Source organism: Rhinatrema bivittatum, chromosome 10, assembly GCF_901001135.1.
Source record: "Rhinatrema bivittatum chromosome 10, aRhiBiv1.1, whole genome shotgun sequence".
In the NCBI taxonomy this organism is placed as follows: Eukaryota; Metazoa; Chordata; class Amphibia; order Gymnophiona; family Rhinatrematidae; genus Rhinatrema; species Rhinatrema bivittatum.
In genome coordinates, this window is record NC_042624.1 from 41,475,572 (window position 1) to 41,496,563 (window position 20,992).

Here is a 20,992-nt window from a genome sequence, read left to right on the forward strand (position 1 = left end):
ATGCTGAAATGCACATAGAGACTAGAAGATTAAATTGTGTAAAGAGGTGGAGAAAAAAAGTCTGCTTTATAGCTGTGCATTAGATACAAAACCTCGTATTTCCTGCATTTTAGGAAGCATTTGATTTAGCTGTGTTCCTGCAGTCAGAAAGCCAGTGTTCCACAAAATAAGAGATGAATTTGCAAGCCAGTTTAACGCTGCAATTTTGAGATTGCCTGTTCATGGAGATATTTCGAGTTCTCCATATGTGGAGAAAATACTAAAATATGAATGTATGACAAGTCATATCTGCAGTGACTGGATGCTTGCCTGCTGTAAAATTGCTATTCTGTGATTACATTGCTCACTCAGCATTTTGGCAGGGGCAATGACACTGAGTTCAGAAAGGCATCCGCTCTCTGCATTATACATCATTCCTTTGCTGCTAGGAAATACAGCAACTCCTCTTAAAATGGAATCCTTAACAGGAGTAGCGTGGCTTATTCAACCCTCAGCTCTGCCCAGCTACACCATGTGGGCTGAGCTGCACCTGTCCCTCCCTGCCGCCCCCCCAACCAACCCCCTCCCCAACCCACAAATTTCCATTCCCCGTTTTCCTCTCTGAATTTGGCTCATACCACAATTATGGAGACCCTGTGTTTTGGTTGCAGTTTTTTATTCTTTATTACATTTTTATTTTCATAACAAACTAGGTCTAACTAAGCAATACTTAAGCACAATTTTATTGCTGCCACTGCTTCAAGGTGGGAGTCACCATCCTGTCTGGCAAAAACCATGGAATGATCTGACCATACCTTATCTCATGGCAATAATGTTGCATTATTATGGAGTAAAATCTAGACCTCTTATTGTTTTGGCTAAATGCTTTCTAAGAGTAAGGAGACCCCATTTGAAGCTATAGAAGTGGCCAGATCTTCCCCTATGAAATTCAGTTTGTGTTACCTACAGTGTCCACAATGGTTGTTGCCTTGAAGCAAGAAGTGAAGGCCATTAAGATAAGTGGTTACTGGTTACAGCTGAATAAGTTGGCATAAAACATCAATAAAACCAAAATAATGCTTCTGGCAAGGTTTCCATGCAATGACATACCTTCATCTATAGAGATGACAGTTTTCATTCCCTTCCCCAGTGAGAAACAACTACATCATTATATCCACACATTAAGAAAATTATCCAGAGTTCCTTTCATTAATTACATATATTGTGACAATTAAAACCAATATTGCAACCTAACAATTTTTGAACCATGACACAGGTGCTTATTATCAACGGTATTGCCAATTGTAACTCAGTATATATTAGGGATGTGAATCGTTTTTTGCCGATTTAAAAAAATCGTCCGATATTTTTTAAATCATCAAAAATCGTTAGAGTGCGGGAAAACCGGCACACCAAAACAACCCCTAAACCCACCCCGACCTTATAAAACTAATCCATTACCTTCCTCCACCCTCCCGAAACCCCCCCAAAACGTTTAATGAGTACCTGGTGGTCCAGTGGGGGCACGGGGACCGATCTCCCGGTCTCGGACCATCGGCGCCATTTTGACTGCCACTCAAAAATGGCGCCGATGGCCCGATTAAAAAAAACCCCACCAACCCTTTAAAAATGACCCCTTAGCTTCCCCTACCCTCCCGATCCCCCCAAAACATTTTAAAATTACCTGGTGGTTCAGTGGTGGTCACGGGAGCGATCTCCTGTTCTTGGGCCATCGGCTGCCACTCATAAAGATGGCGCCGATGGCCCTTTGCCCTTACCATGTGACAGGGTATCCATGCCATTGGCTGGCCCCTGTCACATGGTAGGAGCACTGGATGGCCAACGCCATCTTTAAAGATCTTAAAAATCTGATCGGTGGAGATGTGAATCGGAATCGGTGGAGATGTGAATCGGTATCGGTTCCGATTCACATCGTTAATTTTTTTTTAGTGAGGCCTGACCCTTTAAAATTGACCCCTTACCTTCCCCCACCCTCCCGAACCCCCCCCCAAAAAAACGTTTTACCAGTACCTGGTGGTCCAGTAGGGGCGCGGGGACCGATCTCCCGCTGTCGGGCCATCGGCACTATTTTGGCTGACACTCAAAAATGGCGCCGATGGCCCGATAAAAAAAACAACCCACCCGACCCTTTAAAAATGACCCCTTAGCTTCCCCCACCCTCCCAATTACCTGGTGGTCCAGTGGTGGTCCCGGGAGTGATCTCCCGTTCTCGGGCCGTCAGCTGCCACTCATAAAGATGGCGCCGATGGCCCTTTGCCCTTACCATGTGACAGGGTATCCGTGCCATTGGCCAGCACCTGTCACATGGCAGGAGCACTGGCTGGCCGGCGCCATCTCGGGAGATCGCTCCCGGGACCACCAGTGGACCACCAGGTAATTTTAAAATGTTTTGGGGGGATCGGGAGGTGGGGGAAGCTAAGGGGTCATTTTTAAAGGGTCGGGTGGGTTGTTTTTTTTAATAGGGCCATCAACGCTATATTTGAGTGGCAGCCAAAATGGCACCAATGGCCCGAGAGCGGGAGATCGATCCCCGCGCCCCCACTGGACCACCAGGTACTCGTAAAAAGTTGTGGAGGGGTTCGGGAGGGTGGGGGAAGGTAAGGGGTCAATTTTAAAGGGTCGGGCCTCACTAAAAAAAAATTAACGATGTGAATCAGAACCGATTCCGATTCACAGCAATAGGCTTGACTCAGAGAGCAGACACTGGAGATGGAAAAGCTTTATTGTACTGCTGTAGATAGATGGTACTTGTGCAGGAAGCAAATGGCACTTAAGTCCAGCAAGGTGCCAATATTTATTTATTTTATTTATTTACTTTTATATACCGGTGTTCGATTTTACATATCACATCGGTTTACATTTAAACAAAATTTGCAGGAACTTATGCGTTACCTTTGTCAAATACATTAAATATTTAAATATGGGGATTGTTAACAAGGGATATAAAAGAACATGGGGAATGGCTAACACTATGGGATGCATGAAGGGATGCACAAAGGGGAGTGCCCCTTTGTCGTGCCCCTTCAGCGCGCGACGCCTGGTGTTATGGCGCCGTTTAACGTCCGTCACAGTCCTCAGTGACATCAGAGGGGGCGGGTCTCCCAATCAAGAATCACACACCGCTCCTCCCCTCTCAGTTCCAGATGGATTCTTTCACCTTTTTTTCTTTCTTTCTGTCTTTCTCATCACAGTTAGTTCAGGGAGCCCGCTGGTGAGGTGTGTGGCATCCCTGTGTGCAGGCACCCAGTGTTCTGGCGCCGTTTAATGTCCGTCACAGTCCTCAGTGACATCAGAGGGGGGGGCGGGTCTCTCAATCGAGGATGTTCAACAGTATCAGATGAAGTAGACTCACCCAGATGTTCAAGGTTGGTAGTGTTCCGCAGAGCAGGATAAGCCGAACCTGGTGAGTGGAAATGGAGAACTGGATCATAGAGGTACTCACTGAAGAGTAGTACAGGAATCCTCCTGGTAGATGATGAAGGTGGGACCCGAGGTCCGTGGTGCAGGATACTCTGAGCTGGTAGGCCCTTGAGGAGCGAGTACCTGGAAGCGCAGATAATCCTGAAATGAAAGAGAGACCCCCCGAGGAGCGGTTGTCTGAGTTAGTAGTAGAAGCCCCGAAGGGTAGTTGGAAGCAAGAGGCCCCCGAGGAGTGGGTGCCCAGAGCTTCTTCTGGAGTGAGATACCCCAGAGGGTAGCGAGGAGTCTAAGCGTGCAGCTTAGAAGCAGTCAGAGTAGCTTAAACTGAAGTCCTTGTTAACTTGTTCGTTAGGAGTGGAGCAGAGGCTTAAATACCCGGAGGTATTGACGTCATGCGGTGAGAATGCCCCCGAGGTTCCCGTCATGGCGTGTAGATAAGTGTAGGCAGCGTGCGCGCGTGCGCCCTAGGAGGCCACAGGAAGAAGCATGGCGTATGGGGACGCCCATGCTGAGTTGGAGATGCTGAGGATTTCGGCACTCGGCACCCATCTTAACCATGGAGGAGGAGAAAAGTAAAAAAAGAGGTGAGGCAGAGCGGTCGCAGCCGTCTGCGACCGACGGACACAACACATATGTTTCAGCAGATGCAAATATTTCCAAAGTAAAAAAGAAAACATTCACTTTCTCTACCTATTTTATAAACACGTGCATATAATCTAAGCACAAAAAAAAATAACATATACATATAACAACCCTGATTTATATGCGGAAGCAGGTATTTTATAGGGCATGTACGTATACCATTTTGAAAATATTTACTTGCACATGTACTTGAAATTACCATTTCATGTTACCTCTGTCAGTTCACCCAGTCCATCTCCAGTTCACCTAGATCCCCTAGAATTTCACCGTGTATGCCCCACCACCCAGGCCTCCCACCCCAAAATTGCAGACGTCCAATTTCACATGCACTACTCAATTAGCTTGCACGAATAAATGAGATAATTTATACACTTATACCTCTTATAAAATTGCAGATTGCAAGTACTTCTTGACCCCACCTCAGAACACCCTTAGACTGCATGAAACCATAAATACACACCTCAGGGAATTGAACTTGGACCAGTGCTTTTCAATATATTTATAAATGATCTGGAAAGTGATACTCATTAAATAAACATGAATAGCAGAATGCACTAAAGAGATATCCCACAGTTCAAGTGTTCATTGCATGTTTTAGAATTTCTTGCTAAATAACATTGCGGGCATTCTTATATATATATATATAAGCATTAAAGCAAAATTAACAGACCATCATAATACCCGCACTGGTGGAGAGAGACATTTCACTCCCACATGCCACAGATCATATATAATCATCAGTCGACAATCTTTTTTTGGATTTAAATTTTTGTAATGCAAGTAAAAGACACTACTTTCCTTAATGAATCCAACCTCTGAGGGAAACCCAACATAACTTTATGTTTCGAGGCACAATGACTCTGCATTAGGGGTTCAACTATGCCATGATATCTCATTGGCTAAATGAAAAGAACCACATAGTTAGCAATAGAGACACACGTCTACAAGGGTCAAAAACTTGTAAATGCATCATAACGGTATATAAAACTCATCAAATAAATAGTTGCAAGGCATAAAAAAATTAAGATACTTTAGTTAATGGTCTGCGCCACATAGGGGGTCATTTTCCAAGGTGTTATCGTGGGAGATAAATTTTCCATTTAATATGCAGGGGGCGGAGCATATGTAAAACGGGAAACAGGTATCGTGTACCGCGGCTAAGTGTATCCCTATGGGAGGGCCACCTAGTAACTCGAGGTGGGGATTAGGTATGAGCGTAGGGGGTTGGGGGCCACTTGCACATTCAACAGGAGACGTACGGAAAGAACAGTGGTCTCTAGTGAAGATTTGCTGGCCATTGGAGTGAGGAAACTCACTCCAAGAAGAGATTTGGGCAATGTTCTCTCCACCTAGCTTGATGGACACTCTACCTGGGCAACTAGGTGGCCCTCCCATAATTTTTTAATTCACTTCATTAGGTATTATTGTTATTATTCATACTTCACTAACATTGGGTTTTGTTTCACTGTATTCCAAATTTGCAATACATGTTTTTCAACATTTTTTGCACCACTTAAATAGATGTGACTTTATTATTTTAGTTGAGCTGTATGCTTCCTACCGGCACACTATTTCAATGGGAGTTCAGAGGTCTTTTTAAGTATACACTCCGTTCACTATTTGCAAATATTTCAACATCCGGGTTTTGTCAAGACACACCTACCTGATTTGATTGACGCATCTTTGACGTATGCGACCTTCCGCGTATTCTTGAGCTTTTAAATTTATGGAATTAGCCAGGTTCAGTTTGTGTGTGTTTTCGAAATTGCTTGCATCTAATCAAACACATTTTGTACTCAATATATATATTTATTTATTTTTCTATAGGCGTCTACTCTATATACTTTTTTGAGTGCACACCGTGTTCATTAATTATACACAAATTTGTGCGTGCCTTTTTTAACTTTCAAACACCTATAGTAAGCCTATTTTGTTCTTTTTAAAAAAATTTTGCATCAAATTGGTTGTTATTATTTTTTTATATACATTTTTTACATTTAGATCCATGCCCCTATAATTTAACTGATGTGTCACATACGGGATATACTTGGACACGCCCCTTCTTATTTGATTGGCATATTTTTTCGCGTGTTTTTCAGCGTTTAAAGTCCTGCACTCAGGTAGGTCCTTCCTTTCGATTCATTTTGCAAATACCCGTCAAGATACGCGACTGACAGAGAAGTAATGTACCAGTAAGTTTTTCATATGTCTTTTAATAGTTACTGCTTGTGAGAGTCGACAGCGCGTTTTTCTAATCCAATTTAAGTGAGCCGGAGCTGTTTCAACAGTTTATCTTTGGCATACAGGTCTAGTTTAGTTAGTGCTTCATTCATTTACTGCTTTCATTATATGTTTTTTGTGCGTCCATTTAAGTAGTGCGTTTTTTCCGATTACTGTTTATACCTTTGAGTTCACGCCATTTATAAATCTCCACTGTTATCAACATTCCTAGCCCTTATATCTTTTTCAATCATTTTTATTTTTTTATCTTTAATTATCACTTCATTTTATTTAGCTCAGTCTCTTACAGTTTTTTTTAATATATGTTTTAATAAGAGTAAACCTTGGTTTTCATTTTTTTATGTGTTTGAATATAGCATGCAGCCCATGTGAAATCTGGTGGAAAACGATGTTTGTAACCTATTGGGTATATGCTTAAAGCAATAACTGCAAGGAGGTAAATGTAAAGGTTTTTGTTAATAATGAATCAATATCAGTTTTACACTCTGACCTGTTTTCATTTCATGTTATCAATTAATTTTTATTTTTTATTTATTTTATTATTTTGTTACATCTTCCAGACCATTGATGCATTTTTTTGCACTCCATCTGTACTGACATTAATGTTATATATTCTGTGTTTCCACTTTTCATGTTACCATTTTATATGTCATAAGTCATGTGTTTTATATTTATTATTTATTTTATTTATCATTATATATGTGTTTTTATGTGTCATAGCCCCTGATGCAGCCCCTAGACAGAGGGCGAAACTCGACCTGAGTCGGGCATTTTTAAGATTCCAAGTCTCCAATAAAGGATTAAAATCTGACATCTTGGCTTCTAATCTTCAGGCTGCAGGGACATTAGCAAATACGCCATAAAACTGATCTTGCAAGTTGACACCAAGTGGGACAAAATCACCTGTCCATCAGGGGAGGTGAAATGGTTATGATATTGCATGATACAAATGGCACAATTTACACATGCTTCGGGGTCCCCTGTCAAATACAATGAAACTTCTTTGGGAAAATTTGACTGCACTACCCAGTTGCAGATGTTCCAACCTCAAGAAAATGGAAATCTGATGGGGGGGCCCAAGTACTGGATAAAGTGTCCAATATAGGCCAATGTTGACATATTCTAGCAGATAGAGATGAGTACGTTAGAACACAGGTTTGTCGATCCATGCTTTCTTTAGAGACATGGGTCAGTAAAATCTCCCTGTTGTTGAAAGGAGCCCTACAATAAGCTGTCTTATGGGCAAATCTTGCAGCCATAATGGCAGACTGTTTGTACTCATGCACATCAGAGCAGATCCTGTGGAGGCAAAGAAACTGGCCAACTGGGAGATTCTTTTTCAAATGAGTTGGATGGAAGCGCTGATACACAAGAAGATCGCTTCTTTCATTGAACTTTCTATATTATGTAGTCTTGGGAGATGAACCCACTTTCATAATCCAGATGTCAAGAAATGCAATCTGATGAACAGAATAATTAAAAGAAAATTTCAAATTGGCACTGCAGAAATTTAACCACTGGAGAAAATGAAATAGGGATTCAACAGAGCCCTTCCATACAACAAAAATGTCATCAATATAATGTTTCCAATAGACTAGGTAATCATTCCAAATGCTGGCAAACATGTGTTTGGCTTCAAAGGCAGCCCCGCAAATATTCACAATATCAGGGGCCATGGTGGCACCCATGGCTGTACCCTTGATTTGCAAGAAAAATTTCCTTTTCACTGCAAAGAAGATTTTTGGTTATTTTGGTTATTTGGTTATTGAACTTGTGCCAGTTCAATAATGAATTTAGTGGGAATCCTGTGGGGAAAATGTCACTGGGGTAACAGAACTTGCATTTCTTCAATGACTTGATCTTGAGGAATGACAGTATATAGGGACTAGATGTCCAAAGTAACAATCAAACATTTGTGATCAATCTATAGGTTCTCTAGGAATTGCAGCATCTGAGTGTTGTCCTTAATGTAGGATTTGGCAGTAGATATAAGCATTTCAAAAGACGGTCAAGTAAAATACATATGGGCTCCAAACCTGAGTCCCAAGGAGAGACTGTAGGTCTTCCAGGGTGGTCCCGCAACCATTTTTTATTTTGGGTAAAATCTATAATATCTGGACATGGGGATGATCCTTGAGCAAAAAAGCTTTTTCTTTCTCGGTTAGAAAACAGGCTTCAAACTCCCGTCTCACAATTTCCGCTATCACATGTTGAACCAAGAGTATGGGATCAATGTCCAGGGTTTGGTAGAATTGGGCATCAAACATATTGGACACTTTTTACAGTATTTGGCTCCCCCGTCAGATTTGCTTTTCCTTGAGGCCGGAACATCCGCGACTGGGTAGTGCAGTCAAATCTTCCTGAAGAAGTTACATTATATTTGATGGGGGGGGGGGGGGGCTCTGAAGCATGTATAAATTGTGCCATCTGTACCATGGAATATCCTAACTATTTCACCTCCCCTGATGGAAAGGTGATTCTGTCAACTTGCAAGATCAGTTTTGTGGTATATTTGCTACAATGTCCCTGTGGCCTGAGGTACATTGGCAAAACCACACAACCTTTATGCACACATTTGTTGGCGCACAAAAGTTGTCTCAAAACCCATGCCCTAATGGTGTCTCATTTTTTTGAGAAAGTACATACATTTGAAGACATCCAGTGGGCTATATTGGATATTATTGCGAGTGACTGGAAGGGGGATAATTGGGCAACATTTCTAAATGAAATTTCTAAATAAAAATGAGCTGAAGACAGTTGTACATTCTATGGTAATGCTGACAGTGGGTTATTGTAATGCACTATACTTGGTTTTAACTCTTTATATGATTGGGGCACTTCAATGTACCCAAAATTCCACTGTTCAGATTGTGGCGGGAATTCCAATCTCCCAGCACATAAATCCTTACTTGTTAACGTATCATTGGTTACCAGTTATCTGGAGAATTAAATTCAAGGTTGCATTCTTGGTTTTTAAGGGTATCAATGGCTTAGTCTCAAACTGTTTTAATTCTGCCCTGAAATTGTACCAACCCACAAGGACCTTAAGATCAAATTCACAAATGTTATTGGATCTTCCATCTTTCAAAGTAATTTGATTAGATGAGTTACGAGAGAGGCTCTTTTATGTTCATGGATCTTTGATCTGGAATTCCCTACCACAGTATTTGAAAAGCAAAACTGGGCTATTAAAGTTCAGGATAAAGGCCTTTTTCTTCCAACAGGCTTTTAATATATGAGGGTAGCATCGTGATAAGCTAATATCATTTGGAAATAGCATGAGAATGGTCAAATGCAAATGAGTTTTTAGTTTTAAGTAGCATGATGATAATGTGTACATGTGAGTAATGTTTAATGCTTTTAATGTTGTGTTTTTAAATGTTTTAATTGTGGATATATTATTTGTAAAATGCCTAGAAATGTTGATAGGCGGTTAATAACTTTTTAAAATAAATAAATTACGGCATGAGCAGCATAGGATTTTTTACATGGACATAGTTTCTCCAAAGGGACTGAATGCAGACATTGAATGGAACTCTTTTTAAACCATTTGCTTATTTTTTCTTGACATCTGTCACCCTGATTTATGTCAGCTGTCACTGACTAAGATTCTACATCATTAACATGGCTGTGCTCATAGTAGTGACTATGCGGTGCATACCATTAACGAAAGTATCTTAATTTTTATGTCTTGCAACTACAATGCATTTACAAGTTTTTGTCACCAGTAGCCACTTGTCTCTATTACTAAATATGTTATTTATTTTTATTTATTTAGATTTATATTCCGCTTTTCACACTTTTCAGCGCTTCAAAGTGGATTACATTCAGGTACTGTAGGTATTTCCCTATCCCCAGAGGGCTTACATGTGTGAAATCGTGGCATTGTTGAACCTCTGACGCAGAGTCGTCATGCCTCAAAACATAATGTTATGTTGGGTTTCCCTCAGAGGTTGGATTCAAGATTCTCATCTTAAGGAAAGTACTTGCAAAACAAAAATTTAAACCCAAAAAATTATTGTGGACTGCTAATTACAAATGATCGACATGTGGGGGAGTGAAATGTCTATTTCCACCAGTACGGGTGTTATGATGGTCCATTAACAATTTTGCTTTAATGCTTCTAAGAATGCTAGTGATGTTATTTAAATTCTAAAATGTGCAATGAATGCTTGAACTTTGGGATATCTGGAAAGGGATACAAGTGAAGTGATCAAATTTTCAGATGACACAAAATTATTCAGAGTAGTTAAATCACATCCGGATTGTAATAAATTATAGGAGGACCTTGCGAGACTAAAAGATTGGGTATTCAAATGACAGATGAAATTTAATATGGATAAGTTCATGGTGATGCTTATAGGGAAAAATAACCCATGCTGTAGTTACACAATGTTAGGTTCTATATTAGGAGTTACCATCCAGCAAAAAGATCTAGGTGTTATAGTGGATAAAACATTGAAATTGTCAGCTCACTATGAATAAAACGAATAATGTCATAATGCCTCTGTATCACTCCTTGTGAGACCGCACCTTGAATATTGTGTCAATTCTGATCACCTTGTCTCAAAAAAGATATAGTTGCACTTGAGAAGGTACAGAGAAGAGTGACCAAAATGATAAAGGGTATGTGAGCTGTTCAGCTTGGAGAAGAGACAGCTGAGGGGGAATATGCTAGAAGATCATAAGAAGACTAGCATGGGTAAATGTGAATCAGTTAATTACTCTTTCAGAAAATAGAAGGACTAGGGGACACTCCATGGTTAGCAAGTACTAGTAGTACATTTACAACAATTCAGAGAATATTCTTTTTCACTCAATGCACAATTAAGCTCTGGAATTCATTGCCAGAAGATGTGGTTACGGAAGTTAGTGTAGATCGGTTTAAAAAAGGTTTAGATAATTTCCTGGAGGAGTAGTCTATAAACTGTTTTAATCAAGCTAACTTAGAGAATAGCCACTGCTATTACTAGCATTAATAGTATGGGATCTATTTAATGTTTTTTTGGGTACTTTCCAGGTTCTTATGGCCTGGATTGGCCACTGTTGGAAACAGGATGCTGGGCTTGATGGACCCTCAGTCTGACCCAGTATGGCAACTTCTTATGTTTTTATGCTACAAAATCGCATTTATGTGAATACATGCTACTTATCCGCGTACATGCTATTTTTCTGTGTGGAACCCTTTTGAAAATGTACTCCTTGGTGTTTAAGGTGCTATAAAGTGAAGTCCCATTCTGCATTAGTGTGGCTGGGACTCCATTGCTGCTCTCTAATTTCCATAGAGAGAAGAAAGAGAGTACCACTTGCCCCAAGTTCTCTGCCTATAGGCACCATCATCTTAAATCTAGCCCTGTGTGAAACAAGAGAACTTATATTCACAATAGCAGGCTCAACAATTTGGAATTCATTACCTGAAGAACTGTGACTAGAAGTATGTATGTATAATCTTTCATTAGTAAGTGACGATAAATTAATGTGAGATGTATACAGTGCCAATGTAAGGGTTTGCAGCTGTCCTAGGTGGCGATGATGTAACGGCATCACATGATCTCTCTCTCCCTCTCTCTCTTCCAACCCAACCCCCACAGATCACACTCCATGAACGTCCAAAGCTCCGTTCATAGACAGCGACCTTTCCCAGTTCCATAACTCTCCATCCTCATTCGCTGCTTTCAAAAATGCTACCCTCAAATCTGACTATGACATGCCACCTAGTCTGCCTAATGCTCCCGCCGATCCTGTGTGTCTGAGTAATATTTCAGAGCTCCAAACTGTGTGCTATCTCTGTAAGAGCTGTAGAGGAGCTGTAGAATTACAGGCTAGCAGAAATCATTTGCAGGCAGGTCATTGACTCTGCTAACCGAGGACAGACAGGAGTTTGCTCTGATATGATGCCCAAAAGGTATCGTTTCCAATTAAGGATCCATGCACTGTGAGGATTTCAATGTCGTCTGATTTCTTGAAGGCCAAATATTTCCTTTGCTGATGGCTATTGCGGCATTGATTTGAGCAGCTCCTCAGCATGAGGAGCAGCAATGACTTTTCCCGCCATCCTGCATTCAAATCAGCTACACAGTAGGACACCTGAGCTGGGACATTGTTGACTGCAGTGCAGACCCCTAAAACCCCACAAACTACCCTATATTTTTTTGTTTTCATACTTACCCAGGGTTCATAAAAGCAGCAACTTCTGCAGGTCCGTCATTCCCGGCTCCTGCTTCAGCGAGACAGTGCCTTAATGGCATTGTCCCAGCCCACCCATGCCCCGCTCCTGCCCAGACCCCACCTCTGGCCTGCCCCTTTTTCGGAAACCTTTCTTCTGTGCGTATCGGGAGATATACATGTGGCCGTGGACATTTGAAAATCCGAGCAGCGTGTGTGCGTCCCAGCCACTCGTGTATCTTGCAGTATAGGCAGTTTTTAGGCACACATAGGCCTTTGAAAATTCAGCCTTTATTGAGGGAGATATTGGCTTTGTTTTGTAGGGATATATATATATATATATATATATATATATAGTGCATTTGATCTATATATTTCACCTTGTCTCATGACTGTGTTTGTTTTTAGCTTTTTTTTTCTCTACATTAATATGCACTCCACCTAGAATTAAAGATAGTAAGGATTAGAAATATATGCATGTACTGAAAGATATGTACGTACTTTCAGGGCAGAAATACATAGTATTTTATAAATTGTGCTGCTTCCAACACACAGTTTATAAAATAGTAGCATAAATGATAAAGGGGATGGAACAGCTTCCCTATGAGCAAAGGCTGAAGAGATTAGGGCTGTTCAGCTTGGAGAAGAGACGGCTGAGGGGGGATATGATAGAGGTCTTTAAGATCATGAGAGGTCTTGAACGAGTAGATGTGACTCAGTTATTTTCACTTTCGAATAATAGAAGGACTAGGGGGCATTCCATGAAGTTAGCAAGTAGCACATTTAAGACTAATTGGAGAAAATTCTTTTTCACTCAACGCACAATAAAGCTCTGGAATTTGTTGCCAGAGGATGTGGTTAGTGCAGTTAGTGTAGCTGGGTTCAAAAAAGGTTTGAATAAGTTCTTGGAGGAGAAGTCCATTAATGGCTATTAATCAATTTTACTTAGGGAATAGCCACTGCTATTAATTGCATCAGTAGCGTGGGATCTTCTTAGTGTTTTGGTAATTGCCAGGTTCTTGTGGCCTGGTTTTGGCCTCTGTTGGAAACAGGATGCTGGGCTTGATGGACCCTTGGTCTGACCCAGCATGGCAATTTCTTATGTTCTTATGTTCTTAAATCTCTGTCGGCCCGTTTGCAGTGCATTTGGTGATTTATGCAGATTGTTGAAAACTGGGCTCTATATTTACAAGCCTGATAAAATGTGCTGTTCTAACTGGCACAGAAAACTTGTTAGCTCATGCATGACTCACAGGTCATACACCCTATTATCTTATAATGGTAGGTTCCACAAAGCAGAATGATATTAAAATACCCCTTTATCGTCCTTTACAAATCGCTTGTAATTCTGTGGAACAGTGATTCGCAAACCTAACCAGGAGGATCCCCAGCTACTCAGGTTTTCAGGATATCCACCATAAATATGCAAGAAATGGATTTGCATGCATTGCTTCCATTGCATGCAAATTTAACTCATGCATATTTATGGCGGAAATCCTAAAAACCTGATTGGCTGGGTGTCTCCTAGGAAGGTTTGGAAACCACTGGTGTAGAGAATATTTCTCCCCATAAACACACTGTGTTGATGACATAAATATTTCCTCAGTATTGTAATATGGGTTAGCTAATCTTATTACCTAGGAGCAGATTCTGTGTTCTCTAGTCCTCCTATATAAGGGAAGGCTGAGCATCTCAAAGAAAATTCAAATGCTAGTATATTTAAAGGATGTATTGTGCCAGACGAAAACACAAGCATCAGCATAACATGCATCAGCATAACATGCATGAGCATTATCTGTGAGGAACTCTTGGAATAAGAACCTTGCCACTCTATAAAATATAATTGCCCTTGGCAATAGTAGACCCATCCCCGTAATTACTAATGATACACACAGAGCCAAGAACGAAACACAGTGTGGTCATAGTCATCTGCAAGGATATTCTAAGTGTTTCTGTCTTCTACTATTAAGATAAAATGCTTGATGATTAGTTTGCATGGGTATATTAGATTTCTTTTGTCTTTAGAGATGAAGACTATATTCAAAATGCAGAGCATGATATATTTTAACTTGTTAAGCTAATTTTCCCCTTTGATTTAAATCTACCACAAACACAGTTCATTCTCAGCACTGGGCCCTAGATTTATGAGCAAAGACCACTAACATATCTTAATTACAGTATACACAGAATTTCTAGTAAAATCATTTCAGAGAAATATCTACTGAAGAGTATGGGGCGGATTTTAAAAGGGCCGTGCGCATAAATCCTTCAGGATTTGCGCGCCGGCGTGCCTATTTTGCATAGGCCGCCAGCGTGCGTAAAGCCCCGGGATGCGCGTAAGTCCTGGGGCTTTTGAAAAGGGGCGGGAGGGGGCGTGTCCAGGGCATCCCCGAAACGCCGCGGTGTTTCGGGGGTGTGCCCCGTCGTTTCGGGGGCAGGCCCGGGGGCGTGGTGCCGGCCCGGGGGCGTGGTCGAGGCCTCCAGACCACGCCCCTGGGACCGGAGGACGGAGCTGGGCTGCCGGCGACAGGCGTAACTTTGCCGACAAAGGTAAGGGGGGGGTTTAGATAGGGCCGGGGGGGTGGGTTAGGTAGGGGAAGGGAGGGGAATGTGGGGGGAGGGCAAAAGAAAGTTCCCTCCGAGGCCGCTCTGAAATCGGAGCGGCCTCGGAGGGAACAGGCAGCGCGCGCTGGGCTCGGCGCGCGCAGGTTGCACAAATGTGCACCCCCTTGCGCGCGCCGACCCCGGATTTTATAAGATACGCGCGTATCTTATAAAATCCTGCGTACTTTTGTTCGCGCCTGCTGCGCGAACAAAAGTACGCGCTCGCGCAAGGTTTTAAAATCTGCCCCTATATGTACTAATACATAATGATATGTCATTTCTGTGTCATTTTTAGGTTAAGTAGCATTTTCAAAATATATGCTTAGTATCTTCTTGACACTCACCTCAACAAAGGCAAAGCATGGAAATGTTGTATAACTTGTGTGTATTTGCTGTATGTTGCTTGGATTCATGCTCACCTGTAAAAATAAAAATTAAAAAATTTAAGTACATTTTTTCACATCTAAAAACGGTGTTCTTGTTAAAAGAATCACATGGCATATAAGAATGTAATAATTTGTTTTTTAAGTCACTTCCATTTGTATGGTTCATTTCAAACTAAAAAAACAAAACCACACAGTATGGGAACAAGACCCCCTAAGGTGGTACACCAGAGGTATAGAAGTACGGTTGAGTGGTAGCAAGATCCCTAAGGTGTAGAAGGTAGAGTCTAGGATATACCAGCAAGGCTGAATGGTAGCAAGGTGCCGAAGACAGCACATCAGGGAATGATAACAAGGCAAAGGGCAGCAAGACTCCCAAGGTGTAACATCAGAGCAGGGCAGCTTCATCTTGATTGGTCCTCTATCCTATCTCCGTGCCTACTTCTCACACCTTGGCTCAGCAGCCATGGCTAATACCTCACTCAGGAATTTCTTGGTTGCTATAATTACCAGTCTCATTGCAGCAGGGCCATAGACTGAATGGCAAAATAAACAAATGAAACAAAAATTTCAGTTTAAATTCCCAGGCACCCTTTTAAGGTGGTTGACCTGAGTCTATTACCAAACTCAGGCCAACTGGATAATCTATGTTAGTAGGCCTCAGTAGAAAGTCACTGACACTGAATCACAAGCTTAACTGGCTAATGCTTGCAAAATATATAGAAGAACCACCAAGACAGTAAACAGCTCCAAGGAAAGAGGATTACATTGTGGTTCAGCTTGGCTAGGCTTCAGAGGGAAGGTGCAATTCCCCCTCCCCCACCCATTGCTGAACTGCGGATAGTTTCAGATGCATCTCAGAAATCATATAAAATGGTTAGAGCGATCACTTGTTAGAAGAATTGTTATCCTGATTCCAGACGTAACAGAGTTTTTCATTGCTTGGGGCCCTTTTCTACATCAGTAAAGAATGTGCATGTTATAAAATCAAGAGTTGGCGAGTGCAAGGGGGTGCACATTTGTGCAACCTGTGCTCGCCGATGCCCGCGGCCTTCTCCAGTTCCCTCCCAGTCCACTCCAATTTAGGAGCAGCCTGGGAGGGAACTTCCCTATCCCCTATTCTAACCTTCTTACCCCTTTCCCTAACCTTACCGCCCCCAGTCCTATCCTAACCCCCCAAATCCTTATCTTACCTGTTGCGCCTGCTTCGAGCAGGCCCAGGTTGCATGCTTCAGCACCCAGCCACTGTGCTGGGGGCCTCTAGCCACGCCCCACCCTCTGGACTGTCCTGCCCCCTCCCCACCCCTTTCCCGAGGTCCTGGGACTTCCACGCGTTAGGGGGCTTTACGCGCATGGCCGGGCCTTTGAAAATAGGCCTGGCGCGCGTAAGGTTTTTAAAATCTAGCCTTAAGTGATCATCATAAGATGGGGTTCCACTGTCAGATCAGACCCAACCTGTGAAGGGAGTGGGGAATAAAAGCATTGTTTGCTCTCTTATACCTCCATTGACAATTACAAATGGTCCTTCTCAAGTAGTTATTCTGTTTTTAGTCACCCCCTCTCACATTTCACTTCTAGGCCTGAACACTCTCCAAGCTCTGGAGTGTTAGATTGGTTGCTGTAAAGGAACTATATCCCTGGCTCCATCAAAGGCCCTGCAGCTTTCTTCCCCTAGAGACCAATGCTACATTGAACTTGCTCTGGTAGACCTTGAGCAGACTCAGGAAAAAGGGATGCCTTAATACAATTCCTGCATATTCCCTCTTGCCTGTGGGTAACAGAAAACAAAAGTAGGATTAATAAAATCTGTTGGTCCTGCATTAATCAGCGTGGACCCAACCTAAGAACTTCCACATATATGTCAATATCCCCTCCGCCCAGAAAAGGGGATATTGACCCAGTAATTCTAATTCATACTCGCAGTGATTGTAACACCCCCATTTGGCCTGTGCCTAAGTCCAATGACAAATGGTGCCTCATTCAAGATTTGCAGAAAATTGAGTGTGTGAATCCTTGTTTTCCTATTGTGCCTAATCCAGCCACAGTCCTGTCCATCTTACCGTCCACAACAATGATGTATTCAGTCATAGATCTTACTGATGCCTTTTTTATGGTGCCCCTACACCCTTGTCTTACTTTCTCTTTGCATTTATATATATAGGAGATTACTATATACATGGACCTATTTACCCTGGGACTACGCTGAAAGCCTTTCTATCTTCAATCAGCTTCTACATCAAGATTTGGCTGATGTGACCCTCCAGGACACATTAGTACAATATGTAGATGATCTTTTGCTTTGTTCTACAGATCAACAAAACCATTTACAAGATTTAGCCACATTACTAACTGCCTTAGCTCACAAAGGTCAAAAGATGGACCTTAAGAAATTACAACTTGTTCAAGAAACAATATGATACTTATGGCATCTCTCATCCCCTGTGGCTAATGCTGTTGCCCCTGATCTAATTGAAGCTATTTCATGGGTCTCATCCCCCAAAATAATCAGACAGTTCAGAGCCTTCTTAGGACTTTTCGTCAATGGATTAGTGAGTATGCCCTCATGACAGCTCCTCTGGAAGCCATACTTTAGGGAACTACAGCACCATGTGATACTCTTGAATGGAAAGAAGAGCTTCAGAAAGCTTTTGATACCCTAAAATCTGCTCTGGCCCAGGCTCCAGCCTTAGGCCTGCCAGATTATAGTAAATAATTTAATCTGTATGTAACTGAACATAATAGTTGTTCTCTATCAATTCTCATCCAGTCCCACGAACCTCAACAGCATCATGTAGGATATTTCTCTTCTAAATTGGAATCTATGGCATGTGCCTTCCTGCTTGTGTGCAGAGGCTGCTACTGTTACAGCTATCAGAGCAACAGCTAATATAGTGTTATTACATCCTTTATACCTCTCATGCAGTTCATGTCATTATCATACAAGGCCGCACTCAATTTGTTACACAAAATCATTTCTGTCAATGGGAACATGTCCTGTTAGATGGATCTGTAAATTTAGCCCATTGTCCTGCTTTAAACCATCCTGTTCCTTCCCATGATTTCTTACTCATCATCACATCTCAGTTCTTCCCTGTCCAGATTTTTATTATAAGCCATAATCTAATCCTGATCTGGAACAGTTTGTGGGTGGCTCTGCCTTTGTTAAAGATGGAGTTAGGCATGAAGGGTATGCTGTAGTCACCATACATGACACCACTGAGTCAGCCCCTTTACCCCCTGGGACTTCGGCTCAAGGTGCAGAATTACAAGCATTGACCAGTACACTCCGATATCAGGGCTAAGTGATGCAACTAATGGGCTAATTTTTAAACCCTGGCATGCACCAATACTGGGAGATGTGTGTAAGGGTGGACCATGCACATTTTCAAAGCAGTCCAGCCATGTGCGTATCTCCCGGTATGTGCGGAAGAGCCAGGTTTCAAAAAGGGGATGGCCATTAGGCGCTGTTCCGGTGAAGCACGCGCTGGCAGCCAGCCAGCAATTGTAACTTAATGCTGCTCAGGAGAGCAGGTAAGTTCAAAAATAAAAAAAATTAGATTAGTTGGGGGGGGGGGGGGGGATAGGGGTTGGGGCAGAGAGGGGAAAAGAGAGGAAGGTTAGCTAGGGGGTTAAGGAAGTTCCCTCCCAGTCTGCTCCTGTATTGGAGCGGACTGGGAGGGAACTGGGGAAGGGCCGAGTGCATCACCACACGCTTCTAACTAAAGTTCTCCCCCTTGCACGTGCAAGTTGGCACCAACCCGGACATGCGTTTGCCAATATAAAATTGGGCGAACCACACTCGCATGAATGCCCGCATGCCCCTTTTAAAATTTACCCTCATGGTTGGTGGGAAGTACACGTAATCCATTCACCCTGACTGAAATGTCTTGAGAAGGGTTCAGAAAACCATCCATCCTTTGTTGGGCCATAGGAGGGTATGGTATAGGACCTCATAGGAGGGTATAGTATAGGACCTCATAGGAGGGTATAGTATACGACCTCACCGACCCTTTTCTCTTCTTCCCCATATGAATCCCAATTTCAGCGAAGGAAACCAATCCAATAAAGCAAATATGCAGAGAAAATACCTCACATTGGCTGCTCCCCTGATACCCACAAAAGGGGGTCACAAGGTGCGTGCCACTTGTGCACAAGCAGCACACTGCAGACAGATTATATTCGCTCCAAAAGGGGAACACTTAGATGACCTCAGGGAATGGGTCCAGCATGTTCCCCAGCACAGCAACTCCTCTGGACACAGTGGTAAAGCAGCCTCATTCACCTGAGGCAGTCTTCAAGGATAGGCAGATTATATTTACAATAAGAGGCCTTGCTGCTGGCTGGCTGGATGTCTTCAGGGAATGAGTCTGCCATGTTGCCTAGCACAGCAACTCTTTGGGTTTACATTCAGGTACCTACAGTACCTGAATGTAAACCGATGTGATATCTCAGATCGAATGTCGGTATATAAAAATAAAATAAATAAATAAATGGTGGTAAACCAGCCTCTTTTCACCTGCAGCAATCCCCTAGAAAAAAAATTTTTTGAATCATTGCATAAATAAGTTGTGGAATTTGTTTCTGGAGGATATGGTCAAGGCATTTAGCATAGTTGGGGTTAAAGCAGGGTACCACAAGTTCTGGGAGAGAAAATTCATGATTAAGCAGGTGGACTTGGGGAAACCCACTGCTTACGTCTGGGAGCGAAGAACAAGGCATTGGATCTACTCTTTGGGATCTGCCAAGTACTTATGAATGACCCATATTGGCCGGTATCAGAGACAGGATGTTGCCCTGATAGACCTTTCGTCCATGGCACATCTTATGTTCTTATGCTTCTCCCTCTTGATCCATGACCTAATGCTTAAAACAGGATCTTGAGTTTGTAAAAGAGTGCTAGGAATGGTAGCTCTGGACTTTTAGTAGAAATGTGCATTACTTTTGTTTTGATTATTTTTTGCTCAATTTTTTTCTGCTCAAGAAAATTGTACCTACATGCATAAAATTGATTTTGTGTGTGTAAATATGACTTCAAAGTGTGTTTTATGCATGAAACCAAACAAAACAAAAAGTGTGACAAAAAAAAAGAATTAAAAGAAACAAAAAGACCTAAAAAACATTTCCTGTGTACAGTACACCCCTAGCTTTTTTGGGAACTTAAGCAGTGGAGAAAGAGAGTTTACACGTGTGCTAAAGAATTTTCCTGTATGTGCTATTTTGTGTCCAATATATGCATGTATTCTTTTCTTTCTCCCAATAAATCTTTTGTATATACTCACTGACTAGTCTATCAGGACTGGAGAACAAATAAAATCTTATTTCCTTCTAATCAGTTATTTAATCAAATCCTACCAAGTTATCAATGAAGTATCTAATCAGTTATTTAATCAAATCCTACCAAGTTATCAATGAAGTTATTAGTTGTATGTAAACCGATACGATGTGCAAACGGCTATCGGTATATAAAAAACTCCAAATAAATAAAAATAAATAAAATAAGTATCTGCCTAGATGTTTTTAGTGGGGGTTGCAGAACA

General features: G+C 41.9%; 1 protein-coding gene across 3 annotated transcripts in view; it reads right to left on the minus strand.

Annotated features, from left to right (window-relative positions):
* Window positions 1-20,992, minus strand: part of PLPPR5 (phospholipid phosphatase related 5) — a 755,539-nt gene that overhangs the window by 367,915 nt on the left and 366,632 nt on the right. For all 3 annotated transcript variants that reach the window (XM_029618585.1, XM_029618584.1, XM_029618583.1), the window contains one exon: window positions 15,417-15,491. In XM_029618585.1, coding sequence (XP_029474445.1) covers window positions 15,417-15,485 — 69 coding nt within the window. In that variant the 5' untranslated portion in view covers window positions 15,486-15,491. The remainder of the gene's footprint in view (window positions 1-15,416; window positions 15,492-20,992) is intronic.